General features: G+C 45.4%; 2 protein-coding genes and 1 pseudogene across 7 annotated transcripts in view; 2 read left to right on the top strand and 1 right to left on the bottom strand.

Moving 5' to 3' along the window:
* WDR76 (WD repeat domain 76) overlaps window positions 1–19,643 on the bottom strand; it is a 117,515-nt gene that overhangs the window by 20,962 nt on the left and 76,910 nt on the right. For 2 of the 3 annotated variants that reach the window (XR_004949983.1, XR_004949985.1), the window contains one exon: window positions 6,083–6,197. The gene's annotated coding sequence lies outside the window, so the exon portion shown is untranslated. Of the gene's footprint in view, window positions 1–6,077; window positions 6,198–19,643 lie in introns of all 3 variants that reach the window. The other variant, XR_004949984.1, reaches the window with a different exon arrangement.
* The window catches only part of FRMD5 (FERM domain containing 5), a 247,329-nt gene that overhangs the window by 203,978 nt on the left and 23,708 nt on the right, over window positions 1–19,643 (top strand). For all 4 annotated transcript variants that reach the window (XM_036217770.1, XM_016145009.2, XM_016145008.2 and 1 more), the window contains exons 2-7: window positions 728–832; window positions 5,593–5,635; window positions 5,866–5,944; window positions 13,996–14,093; window positions 16,234–16,357; window positions 19,444–19,531. In XM_036217770.1, the coding sequence (XP_036073663.1) occupies window positions 728–832; window positions 5,593–5,635; window positions 5,866–5,944; window positions 13,996–14,093; window positions 16,234–16,357; window positions 19,444–19,531 (537 nt within the window). The remainder of the gene's footprint in view (window positions 1–727; window positions 833–5,592; window positions 5,636–5,865; window positions 5,945–13,995; window positions 14,094–16,233; window positions 16,358–19,443; window positions 19,532–19,643) is intronic.
* LOC118601253 lies at window positions 17,050–17,168 on the top strand (annotated as a pseudogene).

Genomic DNA, 19,643 nt, shown 5'->3' with positions numbered 1-19,643 from the left:
GTGTTACACAGGCTTGCCCATGTATAAAATACCACATTAAGGATACACAAGAAGCTAGAAAGGGGTGGTTCTGGGGAGGGGAACTGAGGCACAGGGTGACTAGGGTAGAAGAAAGACTTATTCTTCATAGTTTATCCTTTGGCATTTTGACTATCTTACTAGGTGCCTGTATGACTTATTCTGTAAAGAAATAGACATGTCGAAATAGTGGTCACCATGGTTACTGTGTGGAGAAAGGACGAGAGCAGAAGCAGAGAACCAGCTAGAAGGCTCTGGCTGTAGCCCAGTTGAGAGACGGTGGTGGCTTGACCTGTGGGTTTGGCAATAGGGATGAAGAGAAGTGAATGGATTCAACGCATACTTTAGAGGCGGAGCCAGCTGGACTTGGACTTTGTGAATTCCACACTGACATTCCCTAGTCCCAAGCTGACACCCCTTAGGAAAGCTTTTTGCATTAGAGGTTGGAACTGGCCTCAGGCTCACCTAACTGCTCTGACCTCTCCGACATTTTTGCGGATGGAAGGATTCTTGGGCTCCTTCCAGGTACCAAAAGCCTCAGAATTCCAGAGAATGTCTAATGTATCTTATAATATGAAGGATGTAGTTTGGGACATGTGTCCCTTTCATATCCTTGTGCAGCTATTATAAATGATTTTCAATGCCCATCAAAACAAAGTTCCACTGAAGAAGCCCTCTCCTTTCTCAATGGAGCTTTCCTTCTTTGCAGAGAGATGCCAAAGGCCAATACCTATTTGACCTTCTTTGCCACCACTTGAACCTACTAGAGAAAGACTATTTTGGAATCCGCTTTGTGGACCCAGATAAGCAGCGGGTAAGTCATTATTCAAAGCACAAATGGAAAGGGTTGGTCAATAAGCCTGAAACTTTGAACAGTCACTCACATTCAGAGTTTAACCTCAGGAGTCAGGGACCAACCAGACTCTGCAGCTGGGTATCATCTCTTCAAATCATGTTATGAGACCTGAAAGACACCTTAGCAGAGCTTGTTGTTTTATAGATGCTGAAATGGCAACCTAGAGAGCTGGAGTGATTTGCCCAAAGTGGCCCAGATGGAGGCAGAGCAGCTGGCCTAGTGCTGTTGTCTCAGAGCCCGAGTCACAGGCTGAGCCTTTCCTGCTCCCTTTCTAATAAATGGGCTGAACCACGTTGTCTGATTAGGAAGGGCCTCACCTGAAGTGCCACACCAACCCAATCTGGGCAGGAGAGAGATACAGCTGAATTGATATGGACGTTTCGGATCTGCAACTCTTTATTCTGCTCTACACAACATGGTGGCTCTACAGACACAACGCGTTGGCGAGGACTGTGATATTCCTGACAGATATAAGAACACGTCCATTATCCCTAAACCCCTGCCCACCTCTCCAGCTTTATCTCCCCTGACCTGTCTCCCCTGCTGTGGCCCAGCCAGACAATATCGTGGCTTCCAGACATGTCAAACATGTCATCCTTCTTTCTTTTCAGAGGCTTCCCCTTGCCTGGAATATTTCTTCTCCCTTTCCTTACTTCACCACACTCTACACAATTCTTCTGGTTAACTCTTTCTCAGACATAGGTCTTAGCTTAGACTTTCACTTTTTCCAGAAGTCTTCTCTGACCTCCACTCTGAATGAGAGGCCCTCTTCTGTGCCCCATGTGCCCTGTACCACCCTTTTCATAGCACTTATTAAACCACATTATGATTGCCTCTGTCCCCTGCAGAATATAAGTCTCATGAGGGCACAGACTTTATATCATTAATCACTGTATCACATGGAACTAGCAAGGGACCTAGACTGTAATGGATGTTTAATAAATCTTTGCTGAAGGAGTGATGAGTGGATGTTAATGGTTAGTGGTGCCATATTTCTCCCCTCCAGTTGGCCAGCTGGCCTGTTAACAGACACCTGCAGTGTCTACTTCTGGCCATCAGCCCTTCGCTCTCCATGGGGATGTACTCGCTGGCATCGCCATTGAAGTGGGAAAGCATGCAGAAGTATTCAGGCCCCAATGTCTCCCTTTCCTACACCCCTGCCCACCAACCACTCTTGTCTACCACCCTTCAAAAACATGATCACCATGAATCCCAGAGGGCCCCCTTTCATGGGTCCACAAATTTTCTTCACAACTTTAAACATGGGCTTCATCTCTGTCACTACTAGGGATACTTGGAGGGAGCGCCAGAGGGTACAGCCTCCCAGCAGTACCCAGGACCACAGATGATGAATGAATGGATACTCCACTCCCTCACCAAGCCAGAGTCAAGTGCTGGTTTGTTCTTTAATGCTCAGAGCCACTGTGTCTCCAGATCCCATTTAGGGTTTTATGCTAAACATATGAGCTTTAGAAACGAATCAGACGGACTGTATTCCTTTCCTTTGACGAGCCCTGTCCCACTTCTGCAGACATATGTCATTCCTCCCGGCTCAGCAGAATTTTGAGCATCATCATTGTTTGGGAAGTAGTGTCAAGGTCAGCCCCTCACCCTGTAAAGGCTTCACTGTCATGACATAAATACTGTCCTTAGCTCTGGACCATAGTATAAGACCCCAAAAAGCGCCATGACACCAGGGAGCTTCATGTCCTCACATGCTGTAGGTATCCATTCACTATATGATGCTGGACTATTTTTACAAAGGGTTTTGTTGTTAATTGTTTATTTTATTTTATTTTATTTTATTTTATTTTATTTTATTTTATTTTATTTTATTTTATTTTATTTTATTTTTTTTTTTTTATTTTATTTTATTTTTTTTTTTTTTTTTTTTTTTTTTGTCCGAACTGTCTCTCCTTAAGAAGGAAGGCCAGTTACCCCAAGGTCTCGATCTCCCAAATAGAGCGGCATATGAAGAAAAAGGAGTAAAATGTGTCTTCTTCATTATTTTTAAGTTAGGTCAGAATGAGCTTGGGGAGAATAAGAGAGATTAAAAGCAAAAGGAGACAGAAAAACAAGGAAATGTGTGCCGGGCTCTGCACTGAGCACAAACCTAAATCTTTCAGCCAAATTGTATCAGGCACTAAGCTAAGACCTGCACATATGTTATATAATCATTACCATAAATGAGATGAGTATCCACAATTATGTTATCCATTCTCCAGATGAGTAAATAAAGTCTCGCCTTGCTCAAGGCAGGTGGCAAAACCTGTCTCCTGCTCAGTCCTGCCTGACCCAGAGACTGCATGGTTTCTTTCTAAGGTTCCACATTGAATTCATACTTGAGAGCCTCTAAAGCTCCGTGATTCTGTGCCTTTATTGAAGAGTTCGGGAGAGCAGGGAGGCTTGAGAGGGTACTTGAGAGTTGTGGGGAAATGGACCTGTAAAGAACTGTCATCCTAGATCTACTGATTCATGGTAAAGATGGAGGAAGTACACACACTAGCTCCCCTGCTCCCCCAGAGTGTGAGGTTCTTGTTGCTCCACCCCTGGGGTATGAGACAGTCTGAGCCCAGCACTTACATTCTTCCCTTCACTGCTTGTTCTGCAGCGGTCTCCAGGGGGTCTGGGCACTCTCCTAGTCCTTCCTGGAGGTGCTGCCATCACTCACACTCTCCCCTGTTCCTGGCTCAGGCCCAGGGCCTCAGCCTGCTCTCAGCCTCTCCTTTCAAGGTGGAGGTGCCCTTTCAAGCCTCTAGAGTCTGACTATTGCATCACATTGGCCCATTGACCCAAATACAGGATCAAACACCTTGTTCCAAATCTCCTTTTCCACTTCTCTGGACCCCTTCCCTCCAAAACCCTGTTAGCAGTTTGCTAGTGATTCTCTGGGTCCAACATTTAGCCAGACAGATGCAAGAGGTAACTCTGGCCATCACCGTATTCTTAGGATTCTGTCAAAATTTATCTACCAGACCCTTAAAATCTCTTGGACAAGCTATGACAGATTTCCACTCCCTTCCCATCTGCCTCCTAATCTCCAGCCTTACTCCTTTCTTCAGCTCTACTCCAGTACAAACTAAAGGCCCTCTCCAGCTCTTGCCAAGAGGGAATAGTCTTTTTTTTTTTTTTTTTTTTGTCATTCAGCTCCATCTGCTTTCTGCTGATAATGGATCTCACAAGTCATTCCTCTGGGTTTCTATCTTTCTTTCTTTATTTTAATCTATCAGTAGAATGTCTGGGGTATTCTGTTTACTGAGTCCCAGATACTTGCTGAGTTCTCCTCCCTGTACGAAGTTCCGGTGTATGCCGAACAGACAGGCCTTCTCCGCCTTCACCAGCACAGCCTGGAAACCCAGTTGTTTCCATGCAATTGCATCTCTTGTCTTTGCTTCCCTGTGAAGCGAGCCGCAGTGGGCCATGTAATGTGAGAAGGGCCTCTTAACCACATTGAGTGGCTATAATGAGTTGCCAGCCTCATGGGAACTCAGATCAGAGGAAGCAAGAGAGCAGAATGTCAGCTTAGATTATCCATGTGGAGCTGACGGAAGAACTGGCTCTTAGTGGGTCCATTAACTGCATGACCCAACGGCCCAGCCCAGAAGGTGAGAGCTGGGAATCAAGGGAGGCCAGGATGCCGTCTGCGTGGCCCTGGCTGCTTTCCTGAGAAAGGGAGGACTCTGCCAAGATGCTACACTAGATGGAAGTAACTGGAAAAGAGGTAGGTGTGGACCCGGTTCCTTTGTCCTTTCAATAGCTGCACATTGAACACTCCTAGGCACGGGCGATGCGATGTAAGCACGACAGCTTTCTGCCCTCACAGAGCTTATGACTAATGGTTTTAAGCTACCCCCAGATAACCAAATCTCAAATAACAGTAGTTCTAGTTCTCTGCAAATTGTCATAGTTCCTGATTAGCATAAAAGCAGCAAACGCCAATAATGCATTTTATAAACCAACATGTAGAACTGAAAAACAGCTATAGAATGGTGTCCTTGCTTCCTTCTCCCACTGGAAAAATGCATCACTGCTAAGTCCTACCTCTATGAAAATCCAAGGGTGACAAAATACTATCCTACACATCGGTTGCGGTTAGTTTTCTTATGAGACAGACTTTAAACATCCCTGGATGCCAAGCAATTCTGAGCTCGTATCCCTAGCACAGGGGTTGGCAATCTATGTTACTCAGAGATGGAATACACTCCAGCCATCCCTGCCTTCTCACCATTTATGAAATTTGACCTGTCAGTACTTCCTAGAGCTGCTACCAATAGGCTCTGTCCCCACACCCCTGCCAAAAAAAAAAAAAAAAAAAAAAAAGTTGGCACATAGCACAAACACACACAACCCATTAAAGTCAGTATTTCCCTCCTCAAGCCAGAGGGGACTTCGTGCCCATCACACGTACGTGCCTTTGCCTGTGCCTGCTGGTATGCCAGAAACATGGCTCAGAACTCTGGCATTCTACTTTGGAAGGTGGCCTTGCCAGGGAGGCCCAGAAATGGCATCCGACGCTGGAACTCTTCTCTCCTTCACAGCTGGTTCGCTGGGGAGTTTATTTCAGAAAATAGTATCACTCTTTACTCTCCCAGCCTACATATCACAAGCTTTTAGGCTGCTTTCACTCTGGGCTACAATCTGTCTGGTTTTTTAAACTGTATAAAACAAGTTATATTTGACACTGCTTCTCATCAGGGTTTTCTTGTTCTCTGTTTCAGCATTGGTTGGAGTTTACAAAGTCTGTGGTGAAGCAATTGAGATGTAAGTCTTCTCAAAGGAAAGACTCAAGCCCCACCCCGGGGAGGGTGGGATGAAGCCTCCCGCATGTAGTAACTCTAGGTGATTTTCCACTGTTCTGAGTATAAGTTGCCCTAAACACCTGAGGATTTTCTTCTGAGTGTTCAGAGGCCCATGTGTCCTGGTGGGGAGTGGAACCCAGTTATCTCTGAGCTAGAAGGTCTTCTCTAATGGGCACCTCTTTTTCTTTGCAGCCCAGCCTCCATTCACCATGTGTTTCCGTGTGAAGTTTTACCCTGCAGACCCTGCTGCTCTGAAAGAAGAAATAACCAGGTGAGGCTGAACACACCTCCCTCGGCCACTGAGGCCTATTGGAGAGGGTAGGAGAGAGGGACTGTAGTTTTTCAGATCCTCTATTTTGGAAGCTCCTAACTCTTATAGGCAAGGAATTCTTCCTAAATACAACCTTACCTCTGTATTTCCACATGCTTTCTTTGCTCACCCCCTCGATAGAATTGCAAGAGTGTGCTTCTTTCCTCCAAGAAGTGTGAATGCTTCATCTTGAACTGGTCATCCACAAAAGGATCTGGAATACATAATGAATCAAGTGCATTTTTTTCCTTTTACCTGTGATGTGGCCACCATGAACATTTCTGGAGAGGGCTGTGTTGCTGCTTTTAGAAGGGGATTGAAATAGACTCCAGTGGCCAATGTACTAGAGAAATGCCAGAGCATGACACCGAAAGATGAACTGGGAAATACTGAGGATTTTAAATGCAAGCAGGAAACGTCAGTGTGCTGATGGATCTGGTCCGTGATAAACTCGTCATTGTGGGCATTATGTTCTGTGGAGAGCACACAGCTGCTTGGAATGAATCCTATCTCATCCAGTACCACTTGAGGATGAAAAAGAACCTCTGTGCTCACAACCATCTTATAAGAGGGTCAGTGAATAGGAGCTTCAAAGCTTCCCCAGGGTTTGGTGTCTCTGAGCGAAATTCACTCTAAAAGTATTGCCTCAGAGATTCAGGAGCTGTCCGTAACAGGCATCCTTAATTTTTTTTTTATTAGAAAGATCTAATGTTGACATAACAAAACCTTAATGTTACCTTGTAGAGGGTGGGGTCGTGGGTGAGGAGGTCATGCCAGGGAATCCTAGAGCTGGGGAAGAGACAGCTGTACCAGCTAACCACCTCCTAAGACCTTGGAGACAGCACAGACTGGGATGAGGCCATCACCAATCATAGAGGTTGTCCCATAAGGCTTTGAGATTTACTTCTAGATCCTGAACTGCTTGGGAACAGCCAAAAGGAAGGAAAGAGGAGGGAGGGAGCGGGGAGGGAGGGAGGGAGGGAAGGAAGGAAGGAAGGAAGGAAGGAAGGAAGGAAGGAAGGACGGACGGAAGGACGGACGGAAGGACGGAAGGAAGGACGGAAGGAAGGAAGGACGGAAGGACGGACATGGAATTATTTTCACTTCCTGTTCTGAAGAGTATTGCCACTACCTTTACGTCAGGTAAAAAGAGCAAAAGTGTCTCTTGAGAAGAAAAATGAGGAAATAGGGAGGGAAAAGGATAAGAAACAGGATCAAGTAGTACAAAGGAGGCAAAGAAGTGGCTTCTTCACATGGGCCCTGGTGGAGGGCAACAGCAATCTTATGATCAGGTCAGAACGGTTTCCTCCAGGTGCATGGAGCAGCGGACACTCACCTGCTCTGAAACACTGAGGACAGTGAGTGTATAGTTGGAACTAAACCTTGTGCTCCTTACTGGGCATGAAAACTACAGGCTCTGCTCATCCACATGGAAGTGGATGTGGCTCCCTCTTTGCTTCTAGAAGCCAAGCTCTTCCAAATTAATGAGCAATCGTGTAGCTTTGGGCAGGACACTGAGGGTGGAACCACTGTGTTTAACAATGTAAACAGAGATGAGCTTTGGCAAAGCACTAGCCTGCCTCACTCATAATCTCCGCAGTGTTTGCCTTAGCTCTGAGTGCACATCTCTCTCTCTCGCTCTCTGTATTGAAAGAAGTGATGATGCCAGGGCAGACCTGAAGTCTGTACTCCTGTCCACGTGTCCGAGCAAATTTAACACATCTTTGTTGAGAGCCGAGCACCTTGCTTCCTAACACCACATGTCAGGATCGCCTGGTCTGCACCTCACTGGACCAACAGTGGGTTAAGGGGGACTGGACTAATACAACCCAGTGAGAGCACCATAGACACAAATCAAAAAGCTTTCTGATTTGATTCAAGGGCAAAAATATATGGTTACTTGGCCCTTAGGAGGAGCTCTTAACAATATACTTTTCTAAATCGAATGTCGCTGCATAATATTAATGTGCAGACCCTCCTCCCGAGAAGCAGCATAGACCTGGAGGCTCAGATCCTATTTGTCACTCCTTGACTCTGTGGCCTTGGACATAAAATATTTAACTTCTCTGGCGTTCAGATTCCTCATTGATAAAATGAGGATAATAATAGCTACCTCGTAGAATTATTAGTGGAGGATTAACCACAGTACAATGTCTTGTGCTTCTTAATACACCCCCCTGTGAGCCTTGCACTGAGCCAAGGCTCGATATCTGTTAACTGCCAGATCGATTATGTGCTCCATGGACCCCAAGGGCTCTGCAGAAGCACAGTTAACTCTGGCTTTTCTTCTTTGTCCTCCTCCTCTGTCCCTTTTCCCCTCCAGCAAGAGTCCTAACACTTAAGCAGCTCATACTTGAGGATTGGGAAAGAAAGCCATCCCAGGTAATCACCCAAATCCTGGTCAGAGCAGCAGGAGGAACATGGTCAGGCCTCTCACCAAATCAGCAAACTTCAAGGCCACGGACAAGGGTGTGAGCTCCTCCCTGATCTGCATGCACTTGTGCCGGCCATCCTCTACTGCTTTGCCCCTGCTCTCCATCTCACCAGCCTCTTCCTTCCCTAGAATCCAGTTTCCAAGGCTTATCAGGAGTGTGAGCTACAGGGTAGGGTGCCTGGGCCTGATTGGGAGCCTTCCTGCCGCCCCCTCCCTGAGGCATTCTGTGGAGGCCTTAGAATTACCTGCATCTTTCTCCTCATTCACACGTCCCTGCTGATCTTAAGAGAGCCGGTACATGCCCTGGCCTCACTCAGTACCCATAATTCATTCCTGGCTTAGAGCCCTCCACACCACTTTCCTGCCAAACTAATTTAACTGTCAGTGTGGTTTCTTCCTAGCATTATTGGTCCTAAATTTCAGCACCATTTCAGCCATTCCCATAAAGCCAGGCTGAGAGGAGGGGGTGAAGTAAGGAGTAAAGAACGGTGTTTCCATTTATCTCTTGGACTCTCCCCAAATGATAAATTTAGTTGCCAAATCCTGATTAATCTCTTTTGTCAGTGTTTAAAGTAATAAATAGATTTTCTTGTCTGAGCTAGAGACGAGGCAGAGAAAATGGGGATTAGGCACCAGATTTAGCTTTTAACAGGAACTGCAGGTGTATGAACTCTTTGGAAAGATCAAATAATGGAAAGAAACTGAGTACAAATGAAGCCCCGCCTTCCAAGGAAGCAAACCGCCTGACACATGTTTGAGCAGGCGCTCAAAAAAATGTTAATAGAATGAACAAATATATGCATAAATGGACGGAGTTTTTAGGTTATTTATGCCTTTGGTGAACATCACTTGAGCCCAGCTTAGGCTAAGACGAGCTGGCAAACTTTTTCTGTAAAAGGCCAGATAGTAAGTATTTTAGGCTTTGTGGGCCATGTGGCCTCTGTCACAACTACTCATTTATGTCATTGTAGAGCAGAAACAGTTATAGACAATATATAAAGGAATGAGTATGGCTGTGTTCCAATAAAATTTTATTTCATAGGAAACTATGGTGGCAAGTAGTTTGCTGACCCTGTAGGCTAAGGAATCAAAAAGACATGGGTTTAAATCCCGGGTTTTTCTTTAGCTATGTGACAGGGCAATTGACAATATCTCTAATCATTCAGTTTCCTCATCTATGAAGCAAGGATAAAAAACAGTCATCACCTCATAGAGTCGTTGTGAGGATTAAATGAGACCGCTTGTGTTAAACAGCACAATGTGTAGCACATAGCATGCACTCAGTAAGTCATTCCTATTTTGTTTTGTTATTATTGTCATCTGTTTCTCCCACTGGAATGTAAGCTCCATAAGAGTAGACACTCTGTTTTGTTCCCTGCTTTACTCCTAGCATCTGTGGCGATGCCTGGCACGTGTAAGTGCTCAGAACTAGAATGGCTGGGTGAGCAGGTGAGCTAGGCACAGGATGTCTGGGCTCCCTAGTAGAACATTAGAGGTAAATAAAGTATAGTCTCTGAGTCTCTGAGCTTGCAGTCTCGTATGAGGGAGGAAGACATAATAAACATGTTTATAGGTAGGTAAAAGGATGGTAGATAATAGAGGAAGCCAGGGGCAAAGAATCTAGTGACAGGAAGGTAGGGCCAGGAGATGTGGAGGAAACGCTTCAGGAGCTGCTAGTGCTTCCCAAGGTTCAGAACATTTAATTCTGGAAATATCTGTGGATTCATCCCCACCCTCTGATATCAGAAAGCCAGTACTTTAGAGTGATGTACATGTAACAGAAAAACTCAGGTTTTCCCTGGCCTTTTTTTTAGGCTCTCACTCAGTCTGCCTTTGGATAGTGCTGATCCATCAACATAGGTCAACACGGGCATTAAAACATAGTGGAGGTGAAGTAAAGCCTCTTGAGGGCAGAAGAAGATAGGCAAAGTTTGCTCCCCCAGAAAAGTGTCCTAAGGGAGCAAATTTGTTGTCTTAAATCTGGCCTAAAGCTGATTTCTCATTTGGTTCCAATGGGGATTTCTTTCGGATGACAAGGAGTTCTACTCACTTCATTTAGGAACTTTCCCCATCCCTCCCCCATCCCCACCCCCATCCCTGAAACCTGATAACTAACTGAATTATCACAGAGATAGAAAAAGGCGCTGAGTCAGGAGGCCTTCCTTGATTCTGATCACTGTGTCACCTCAGACAAGTCACTCTACATCTCTGGACTTCTACTTCCTTAGCTACAAAATGAGAGAATTAGGCTCTGTAACTCCTATTCTCAGTTTCTGAGATTGGGTAACCCAACCGGCCTGTTCATCAGGAACAAGCTGGCCTGGGTGGCCCCAGTAAGCTGATCCCTTGCCTGGCAACACAGTGGCCCTGGTGGCAGTGCCTCAGGTAACAAGATAGTCTTTCTTAGGCGGAGGTGTGGCAGGGGAGAACTTGCCAGGGTTTCTTGGGAATAGGGCTTAGAATGCTATGAGTCATGTGGGATATACTTTCATGACCAACACCACCAAGTCATTGATTAGTCACCTCTGTAAATGAGCAAAACACAAAGCTTGTGAAAGTCACTGAAGCAGGAAAGGAAGGGGGGACCCCCAGGGCAGCTCTCTCCCTGGAAGCTGCCAGTTGATTCTTTGATGAGCTCATCTCTTCTTGTCCTCTAAAGACTGTAGTTTGTTTCTTTAAGTTATTAACTTGCCTTTCCTTTTCCCTGCCCCTCCAATTGCTGCACTATTGCCTGACAATGTTCCCATGACCTTACCCTTGACCTCCCTGTAGCTGTCCTACCTCCAGAAGTCTAAAGAAACTCCTTTCCAGCTCACCTGAGGTACCTGTCATGCACCCAGCAACAAAGATGCCTCATAAAAACATTGGTTCTCAGTGTGAGTAGGAGCATGTCACTCTTAGGTGGGGAAGGAGCAAATCAGAAACTCTAAGGGTTTTTTTTTTTTTTTCAAACCCAGGAACATCTATACACATACACAGATTCTGACATGTTCCCCTGGGGGATGTTCTCACCACCACCACCACACTTAGAATCACTGCCTAGAGCCTCATTGTCTCTTTGAAATAGCTTCTGTAGTCCAGTATGTGCTGTCCCTGAATTTTGAATACAGATAAGCACAGAGGTATGGAGGAGTGAATAGCGAGTCAGGGGTAAAAGGCTTGCCTCCACGTCCTGCCAAAGCCTGTGGGAGTTGGTGAGAGCTGGAACAGCAAGCGGCAGAGAAGTCCTCTCCCCTTATCCCCACCCATCTCCTTCTCCCACACACTGAGTGGCATTTCACTGTGGGAAGCAGAGTGAAGACAAGCTTGATTTGGTAGATCCATCTTAATTATTCACTCTGCATGGCTTCTTTCTCCTTCGGGTTTTCTTGGCAAACACTGGGGCAGAGTAGGGTTGGTGATGGTGGTTGAGGTGAGGAGCGGAGTTCTTATTAACTTCTGGACTGTAATACTCACCTTCCCTTTGGTTTGAGGAGGGCTTTCCATCCCAACATAGTTAGAAGGATGCTTGAACTTTATATACAAATCACATGGGGATCTTGTTAAAAGGAATTGGTAGGTCTAGGGTGGGCCTAATAGTCTCCATTTCCAACAAGCTCTCTGTTATGCTCCCTGATGATGCTGATACCTGATGTGTGAGCCACATTTTGAGTAGCAAGGCCTTAGGAGAGAAGAGGTTTGCTTGCTAATTCATTTCTGTTTGTTAACTACGTGAATCACCAAGCCCAAGGTTCTGAGTCACCTGCTGGTACCCTGCCCCATCCCAGAAGTTGCACTGTCATTGGTACTCTTTCTTTTGAGCATTTTCACATGTTCAAGTGAGCCTAGAATCCTGTTTCATCTTCAAACTTAAAACAGAAGCAATGGCAACCTCTAGTTGTCTAGGGAGGGCCCAAATTCAGACTGATGGAGTTTAAGGGAATTTTACTACCTCTCCATTACTCTACTAGGGATGCAGTAGTTAGTTGTAGCTGTCTTAAAAGGTGCCACAAAACTTAGCTTAAACTAATAAGCATTTTTTATCTTTCAGTTTCTGTGGGTCGGGAATTCAAGAATGGCTTTGCTGGGTGGTCATGGCTGAAGGTGTCACAGGGGATTGCAGTCAAGAGGTTGGCTGGGCCTGCAGTCAACTGAAGGCTTGACTTGAGGATTCACTTCCAAGATGGTGTACTCACATGGCTCTTAGCAGAAAGTGTCAATTCCTTCTAGCCATTGGCCAAAGGCCTCACTCCCTCACCACGTGGACCTTTCGGCAGGGTTGCCTGAGCATCCTCAAGCAGAACGCGTGATCCAAGGGAAAGAACAAGAAGGAAGATGTGATGACTTTATGACCTAGTCTCAGAAGTCAGACACTATCACTTCTGTTTTTTATTCTGTTTGTTAGAAGCAAGTCGCTGAGTTCAAGCCACACTCAAAGGGAGGGAATTAAGTTCTACCTCTGGAAATGAGAAGTATCAAAGAATTTGTGGACATATTTTTAAACCTGCATAGATGCCTCCCTGGCCAAGGAGCCACTGTGTTAGGTGACTCATGTAAGGGTTTCATAGCCCTGGCTTTTGCCCTTCCTAGGGTGCTTGTGAGGTTATGAACATCAGAGACCTCATTCCTTGTAAAGACATTTCAAAATGGGAAGTTAATAACTCCATTCTACTGCGACAGGGTCCATCCAAGTACTTATAAACTATGAAGCCGTTTTCGTGCAAGGAGGGAAGTATAACACAGTGATGAAGGGCCAACCTCAGGAGTCTGAAAGTCCTAAATTTGAATTCTGGCTCTGCCACTTACCATTTGTGTGCCCATGTGAAAATCACATGAGCCTCAGTTTCTTTATCTTAAAAAGGGGGAAGGGGATAATCATAGTACTCATCTCAAAGTGTAATGTGAGAATTAGATGAGCTATTGCATGTAAGTGCATAGCCTCTGAACTGGCAGATAGTAAACGTCCAATACATGTCAGCTACCATTAGCTGCTGTTCTTGATACCCTGCTTCCAGCTGAGGTGAAGCTTTCTATATTTGAAGAAATGCTAGCCACAAGTTTCTGCGCTTCCTTCACCAGAACCTCTTCTCACACCTTATTCAAATTCTGAGTGGTCTGGTTGACCTCTGCCAATAATTGAAGGCTGTACCACAGATGGACAGACTCTCTTGACAAGCCAAGCCAGAGATCTTCCTAGGGCCGTCACCCACCGTTCCTCTTCTTAAGAAGGAACGACACCCAGAGCTCAAGACGGAGAGAAGCCCAGTTGACCCCTCTCTTCCAACATGGGTTTCTTTTTTGGCACTGAGTTGACCCAGACTGGCCCTTGCAAGGCCCAGCACTGGAGAAACAGTGTTTTTACCAGGACACACTATTTCTCTTTTGAGCTACAGAAAGAGACTGGCAGGTTGTTTTGAATTGAACCTCAAATCAGTTCAGGGCAAAGTACTTGAAAGAGTCTTCAGGGAAATGGAAAATGTATTTGTTCTGTGGTATGTTTTGAGAATTTTTTTAATGTAGTGAAATTGTCCTGACAGAGATGTTGGTCTTTAAAGCAATCAAAGAAAACCTTTATAATTCATCTCTGTTTTCTCTCCAGGTATTTAGTCTTCCTACAGATCAAAAGGGATCTCTACCATGGCCGCCTCCTCTGCAAAACATCAGATGCTGCCTTGTTAGCAGCTTATATCCTTCAAGGTAATGACTTTTGACAGGATAAATTTGCTTTTCATGCTAAGTACTGATTACATTATTTCAGTTACCACAGATGACTGCTTCTTGGATATACAAAGATATATCTACCTTGAAGCAGAATCCGAATTGGAGGACTCTGCCTAGATTACCTAGACCCCGAAGCTCTGACCACTCAGCCCTACACTGTACCTGAGCCCTTTCTGCCAGCCCCTTCAAGTCATTCTGACTGTGTTTTGGGGGGTTCCCTGCACCCTTGGTTGACAAAGTTACTGAAATTCTGGAGAGTTATCTGAATCCATTTTTGCCTATATTTTCATGCAAATCTCAAAGATGGGAAGCATCTTAGAATTCTAGTATCTATTTCAGAGCCCTTTCTGTTCAGAGTGCTCAAAGTTGAAAATGTGTTTCCAAGTAACAAACATACACCCTAACATGATAATAAGGTAGAGTTGAGTCTGTACACAGCTGGTGCCCAGACTGGCTTGCTTTTTTTTTTTCTCTTCCAAAATCCGTGCAAAAGGTATGCATTCTTCATATATAATCCTTTCTTTCATGAAATGCAGGGGACTCCTAAGTGCCATTTCCTAGGCTTCTTTTAGTTCTTAGGCTTAAAACTGTTACTGGATTGTTTTGGACCATAGCATAAAAATCGAGAAGTTTCCATCAAAGAACAGAACTCTTAATTGGCAGTCTGTGAATTCTGGGAAACTATTTTATAAAAGAAAACGTGGAAAATCCTCGCCAATAAGAAACTAAAGTTCTCTGGGAAGAAAAACATCACAGCTGCGTTAAAAATGTGAAAATCAACCTATTACAATTTTGACTTCTCAGACTCCTGTTTAAAAAAAAAAAAAAAAATCACCTAAACAAGAAGGTGCTTGCCAACTCTAAGGTACCCAAAGATGCCCCTTTAGTTTTTAAAGGAAAACCTGGTTCGATCTAAGTGAGATTTTAAACTCTAGTCTTTCCTTCAGTTTACCCTGACAACCATATTGAATTTTTCATTTTTGTTTTCTTTAAGGAAGTAATTGATGTCCGACATTGACATTTTTCAATTGGAGCTTTCTAAATAAAATCATAATAAATGACTCCATGGCTCAAGGACACTCCGGACTTTTGGCTTAGGGAAGCCTTTAGTCTCTTGCTAAACAGTGAAAATTCCCCAGTGTTTTGGAAGCACAATTTTCAGCTATGAGAGGAGGGCACGTTTTCCCTTTAATATATACTCCTACCTCCAGACTCCTCTCTGCGTGGGTCATGGTTCTCACTAGGGAAGGAGAAAGGGTGACCACAAAGCAGCTAGAACTTCTTAACATACTTCCTCTTCACCTACCTATGCTGTCCCCTGCGGAGCAAACGGGTTCTCACCTAGGAACATATCATGGAGAGCACTATGGGCCCAAAGTCCACCGATCTGAGATCTCAGCAGCTTCAGAGATGGATTCTCTCTGTGAATGGCCGGAGAAAGCCCCAGTCCCTACAGGGAGCTGAAAAGTCAGCCATCAAGCTTGGTTTTGCTGACCTCAGTGTCACTTTCTGGTTACAGCCAGTCTTCCCTGTCTGCAATCCTCTCCAAGAGTCCTGGCACCTGGTCAGCCCTCAATGAATATTTATTCAAATGTATTTCAGTGATTTGATCTGATTTGATTTGGTTTGACTAAGAGTGGAGTTCTGAGTTTGGGTCTTGGCTCGTTCATCAGTTTGCTGTGTCCCTGCTAAAATCCTCACAGTGAGATTTCTGATCTGACTCTGACCCAAGAGGTTCTGTCTTCTTGATCAATCTCACAGTGTCCCATGTTGCCACAAAGAGCATTGTTCCCAGGCCCTCTTCTCATGGCTGAATAGATGAGGACCACGGTATAGGTCCTCTTTTATTTATTGCAAGTTTGCTTGTGGTGCCCTCAGAACACAGGGCCAGTTCTCCTGTTTCTCTGCTTAGACCTGACATCAACCCAGTGTGCACACCTGGGAAAACAAAGGTGGGTATACTCCTGAGGGTAATGCCCTCTGCCCATCCCATGGCCATGCTCGAGAGCCACTGTTCTTTGTTAATCTGATGTCTGCTTTGACTTTTGCTCTGTATGTTAATCTCTGTTGCTTTGCTAATCCCCACCACCATTTTCCTCTACTTTCCTTTTGCAAGCGGAGATTGGAGATTATGACCCAGGGAAACACCCTGAAGGCTACAGCTCCAAGTTCCAGTTTTTCCCTAAACATTCAGAGAAGCTGGAAAAGAAAATTGCTGAGATTCACAGGACAGAACTCAGGTGAGTGACACTCAGTTCAGGCCCAGGACACTGTCTTCCCCACAGTCTGAGCACACAAGCTCTGCGCTGTGTCCTCTGCCCCTGCACACCCAGCCTTCCTGACCCTTGATATACCGTTTTCAGTGATTCACTGACAGCATAGCACCAAGCCCTGTGGGCTCTCCAAGAAAATTGATGTAGGCTGAGGCTTAAAGGCAAGAGAGACGTATAGTAAGGAAAACAGAGAGGGACTGGCGTCAAAGGTATTTGCTTCACCAAGATAAACAAAGAGACAGGGAAAAGCGTGAACGGGGGAAAAGGAAAAGAAAAACATAAAAGAAACAGCAAAAAAAAAAAAAAAAAAAGAGAGGAAGGGTTGAATGGGGATGTGAAGAATGAGCAAGCCTCTGCCCTGAGTCTATGGCAGTATGACAGATGGCTTCTGGGTCAGTGGATGGGGCCGCACAGGGCTGGCCTGACTCATAAATGCTGTGGGTGTCCTGAGAGTACTTGGTTCAGGGGCTGTCTTCACCACTGACTCACTCAACCCCACATCCTTGCACTGAGGGAAGGAGGGGAAAAGCAAGAGGCTTGTCCTCAGATTCTCTTAGTTCACCCAAAATATAGTTAATTCCATCGAAAAGCATTAATTCACCCTTTCACCCATATGAAATAGAATTTTCTGCAAAGATTGATTTTAAAAAAACCCACATGTCTATGGCCATGCTACCCTGAACAAGCCTGATCTGGTCTGATCTCAGAAGCTAAGCAGGGCAATGCCTGGTTAGTACTTGGATGGGAGACCACCTATGAAGACCAGGTGCTGTAGGCGTAAAAAACAAAAAATAAAAATAAAAAATAAAAGATTGCAAACAGACAAGGTCCTTGCAATCTGTGAGGTCAACCAAGGGTTACCTCGCATTAAAATAAAATGAAATAAAATGAAATGAAATAAATAAAATAAAATAAAAAATAAAAAATAAATATAATAAATTTTGGAGGCTCCACTTGGCGTAGCATGCTGGAGCACAGATTCCCCAAACTGATAAACCATGAAGAAAGAAAGATATGCAATGCAGTGTTGTAAAATAAAATATGCCATCATACCAATATGGTTTATTTTTAATCTTCTAAAATGTTTGTGTAACTACTTTTCTGGAGAAGAAAAATGCCCAAGGTTGGTAAAAAAAATATTTCTAATGATAATATTCAGCCTAAACCAGTTCCTACCCTGACTCGAGACTCCCCTACACACACACACACGCACGCACGCACGCACGCACACACATCTTCACCTTCACTCAAAAATTTTACCAACAAATATGTCCCCAAAGCTCCTTAGCATTTGTAAACAGACCTCCTGCCCACCCTGGGGCAGGACTGGTTCCCAACCCTCGCAGAGGAGTGGAGACGCCCATCAGAGGTACAATCCTAGCTGCTTTCCATCCATCTCTGTGCACGCGCGGCCTTTCTGGGCGGCAACGGCTCCTCCCATCACTGTTAGGGAAACAGCGGCCCCTCGTGGTAGAGGTTAGAATACCACGGACCTGTGTGAGGGCTCATGGTTCATTCACAGGAGAGCAGGGATGTGCTGGGACTGCCCGGGGCCGAAGCCTGGAGGGTTTTAAATGTCAGAGTAGCAGGGACTATCCTCCAGAAACCTCCAGAAGGCAGAGATCCCCCAGGAAATGATGCCTGCTTTGGAGAGCCCTGGAGGTTTGGGCTGACTCCAGGGGTGAATGGAGCCCCCGGGGCCCTCCAGCCTGCAGACAGGGAATGAGGAAGCTCCCAGAAGAGGTAGCACTGCTTAGCTGCCTCTGGTGCCCCGCCCTTGGCCTGCTGTACAAGCATTTTCCAGACACCTTCCCTGTGTCTCAGCACATTGGTAGATGTAGCAGTCTAGTCAAAGTAATGCCTACTTACACAGGTTCAGCCTCATCTTCATAATGTAAAAACGTGTCTGTATTTCCTTTCTCCAACTCTAATTTGAGTTCCTTGAGGGCCCAGATCATGCACTGAATTTCTTGGTATACTTTACAGCAGCCGGCACAGAGGCTAGCACATAAGATGTTGATTGGCTGGTGCCTCTCCAGAGGGACAGTAGAGGGGATCCAGCCTGCTCCTCAACTTGGGTGGCTTATCTTCCTGTCCTGCTAGATTCCTTGAGGCAAACGATGAACTAGAAGTGAGCAGCTTTTGGTCCTACCCACCAGCCATCAGAGTTGTTGACTTCAAAAACTGCCGGACCCTCCTCACTCTGAAACCAACCCCACATCTGTGGAAGTATGTCTGCTTCACCAGGCCCCTGGGCCCTCAGAGAACCCTACGGTGATATTGCCACTGGTCTATGTTGAGCTCATCAACCCACCTGCTAAAGAGGCAGCCATGGAGGGAATGATGCTAAAGGCCCCTTCAAATGGTTTAGCACCAGGACTGGTTTCTTGCTTTTGCTGCTGCTTCCTTTTTCATAGTCATCGCGCTCTGGACACACAAAGCTATGGCGGAGTCTGAGGAGCTCAGCACTGTCTCCTGCTGTGTCTCGTCACCCTCCATTCCCATGTTCCCTCTTCGTAAAGGAAGAGAGTTAGGCAGCACCAGCAAGATGTGTGAGCCTCCTCTTTGTATTTCAGTCTAGATCAGATTACATATGAGAAACCCATGCCCTGCAGCCAGCCTAAAGATGTGTTTCATTCGCCCTCATAGTATTTAAAATCGTAAAATACCACATAAAAATAAGTATCTCTGACTTCTCTTTAAAAATCTCATCTAGCAATGCTGGGCCCTACATTCCCACACGGGTACAATATTGGAGCTGAGGAGCAACTGCCCTCATTCAATGGGGGTAGCGCTTCCCAAATTGCTGTGGTCCCCACCACTCCCTACTGTTACACTCGGCCCGTGTCATTCATTATGTAGCCTGCCTCACCCTGAAGACATCTGAGTTTTTGACCCTAGACAGGAATCTCAAGTTGGTCCTAGACCAGAGCAGGGAGCACACTCTATGGAAAAATTGGAGTGTGAGACTCACCCCGAGCACTTCATAATTTACCTCAAGGGAAACTTTGGGAACAGGAAACCCTGAAACCATTTCGTTTTCTTTATTCCAGTGGTCAAACACCAGCAACATCAGAGCTGAATTTTTTAAGAAAAGCACAGACACTGGAGACATATGGAGTGGACCCCCATCCGTGTAAGGTAAGGCCCGCACGATGGGAGGCTACGCTGACCTTGCCTTCTTAGAGGACAGCTGGCAAGGCGGGACCACGGGCCTGTGCCCTTTGGCCCTCCAATAGCTGGATGATTAGCT

The sequence above is a fragment of the Rousettus aegyptiacus genome, unplaced genomic scaffold (genome assembly GCF_014176215.1).
Source record: "Rousettus aegyptiacus isolate mRouAeg1 unplaced genomic scaffold, mRouAeg1.p scaffold_m13_p_3, whole genome shotgun sequence".
Lineage (NCBI taxonomy): Eukaryota > Metazoa > Chordata > Mammalia > Chiroptera > Pteropodidae > Rousettus > Rousettus aegyptiacus.
Note: the sequence above shows the minus strand (reverse complement) of the source record. Positions and strands in the feature narration are given on the sequence as shown.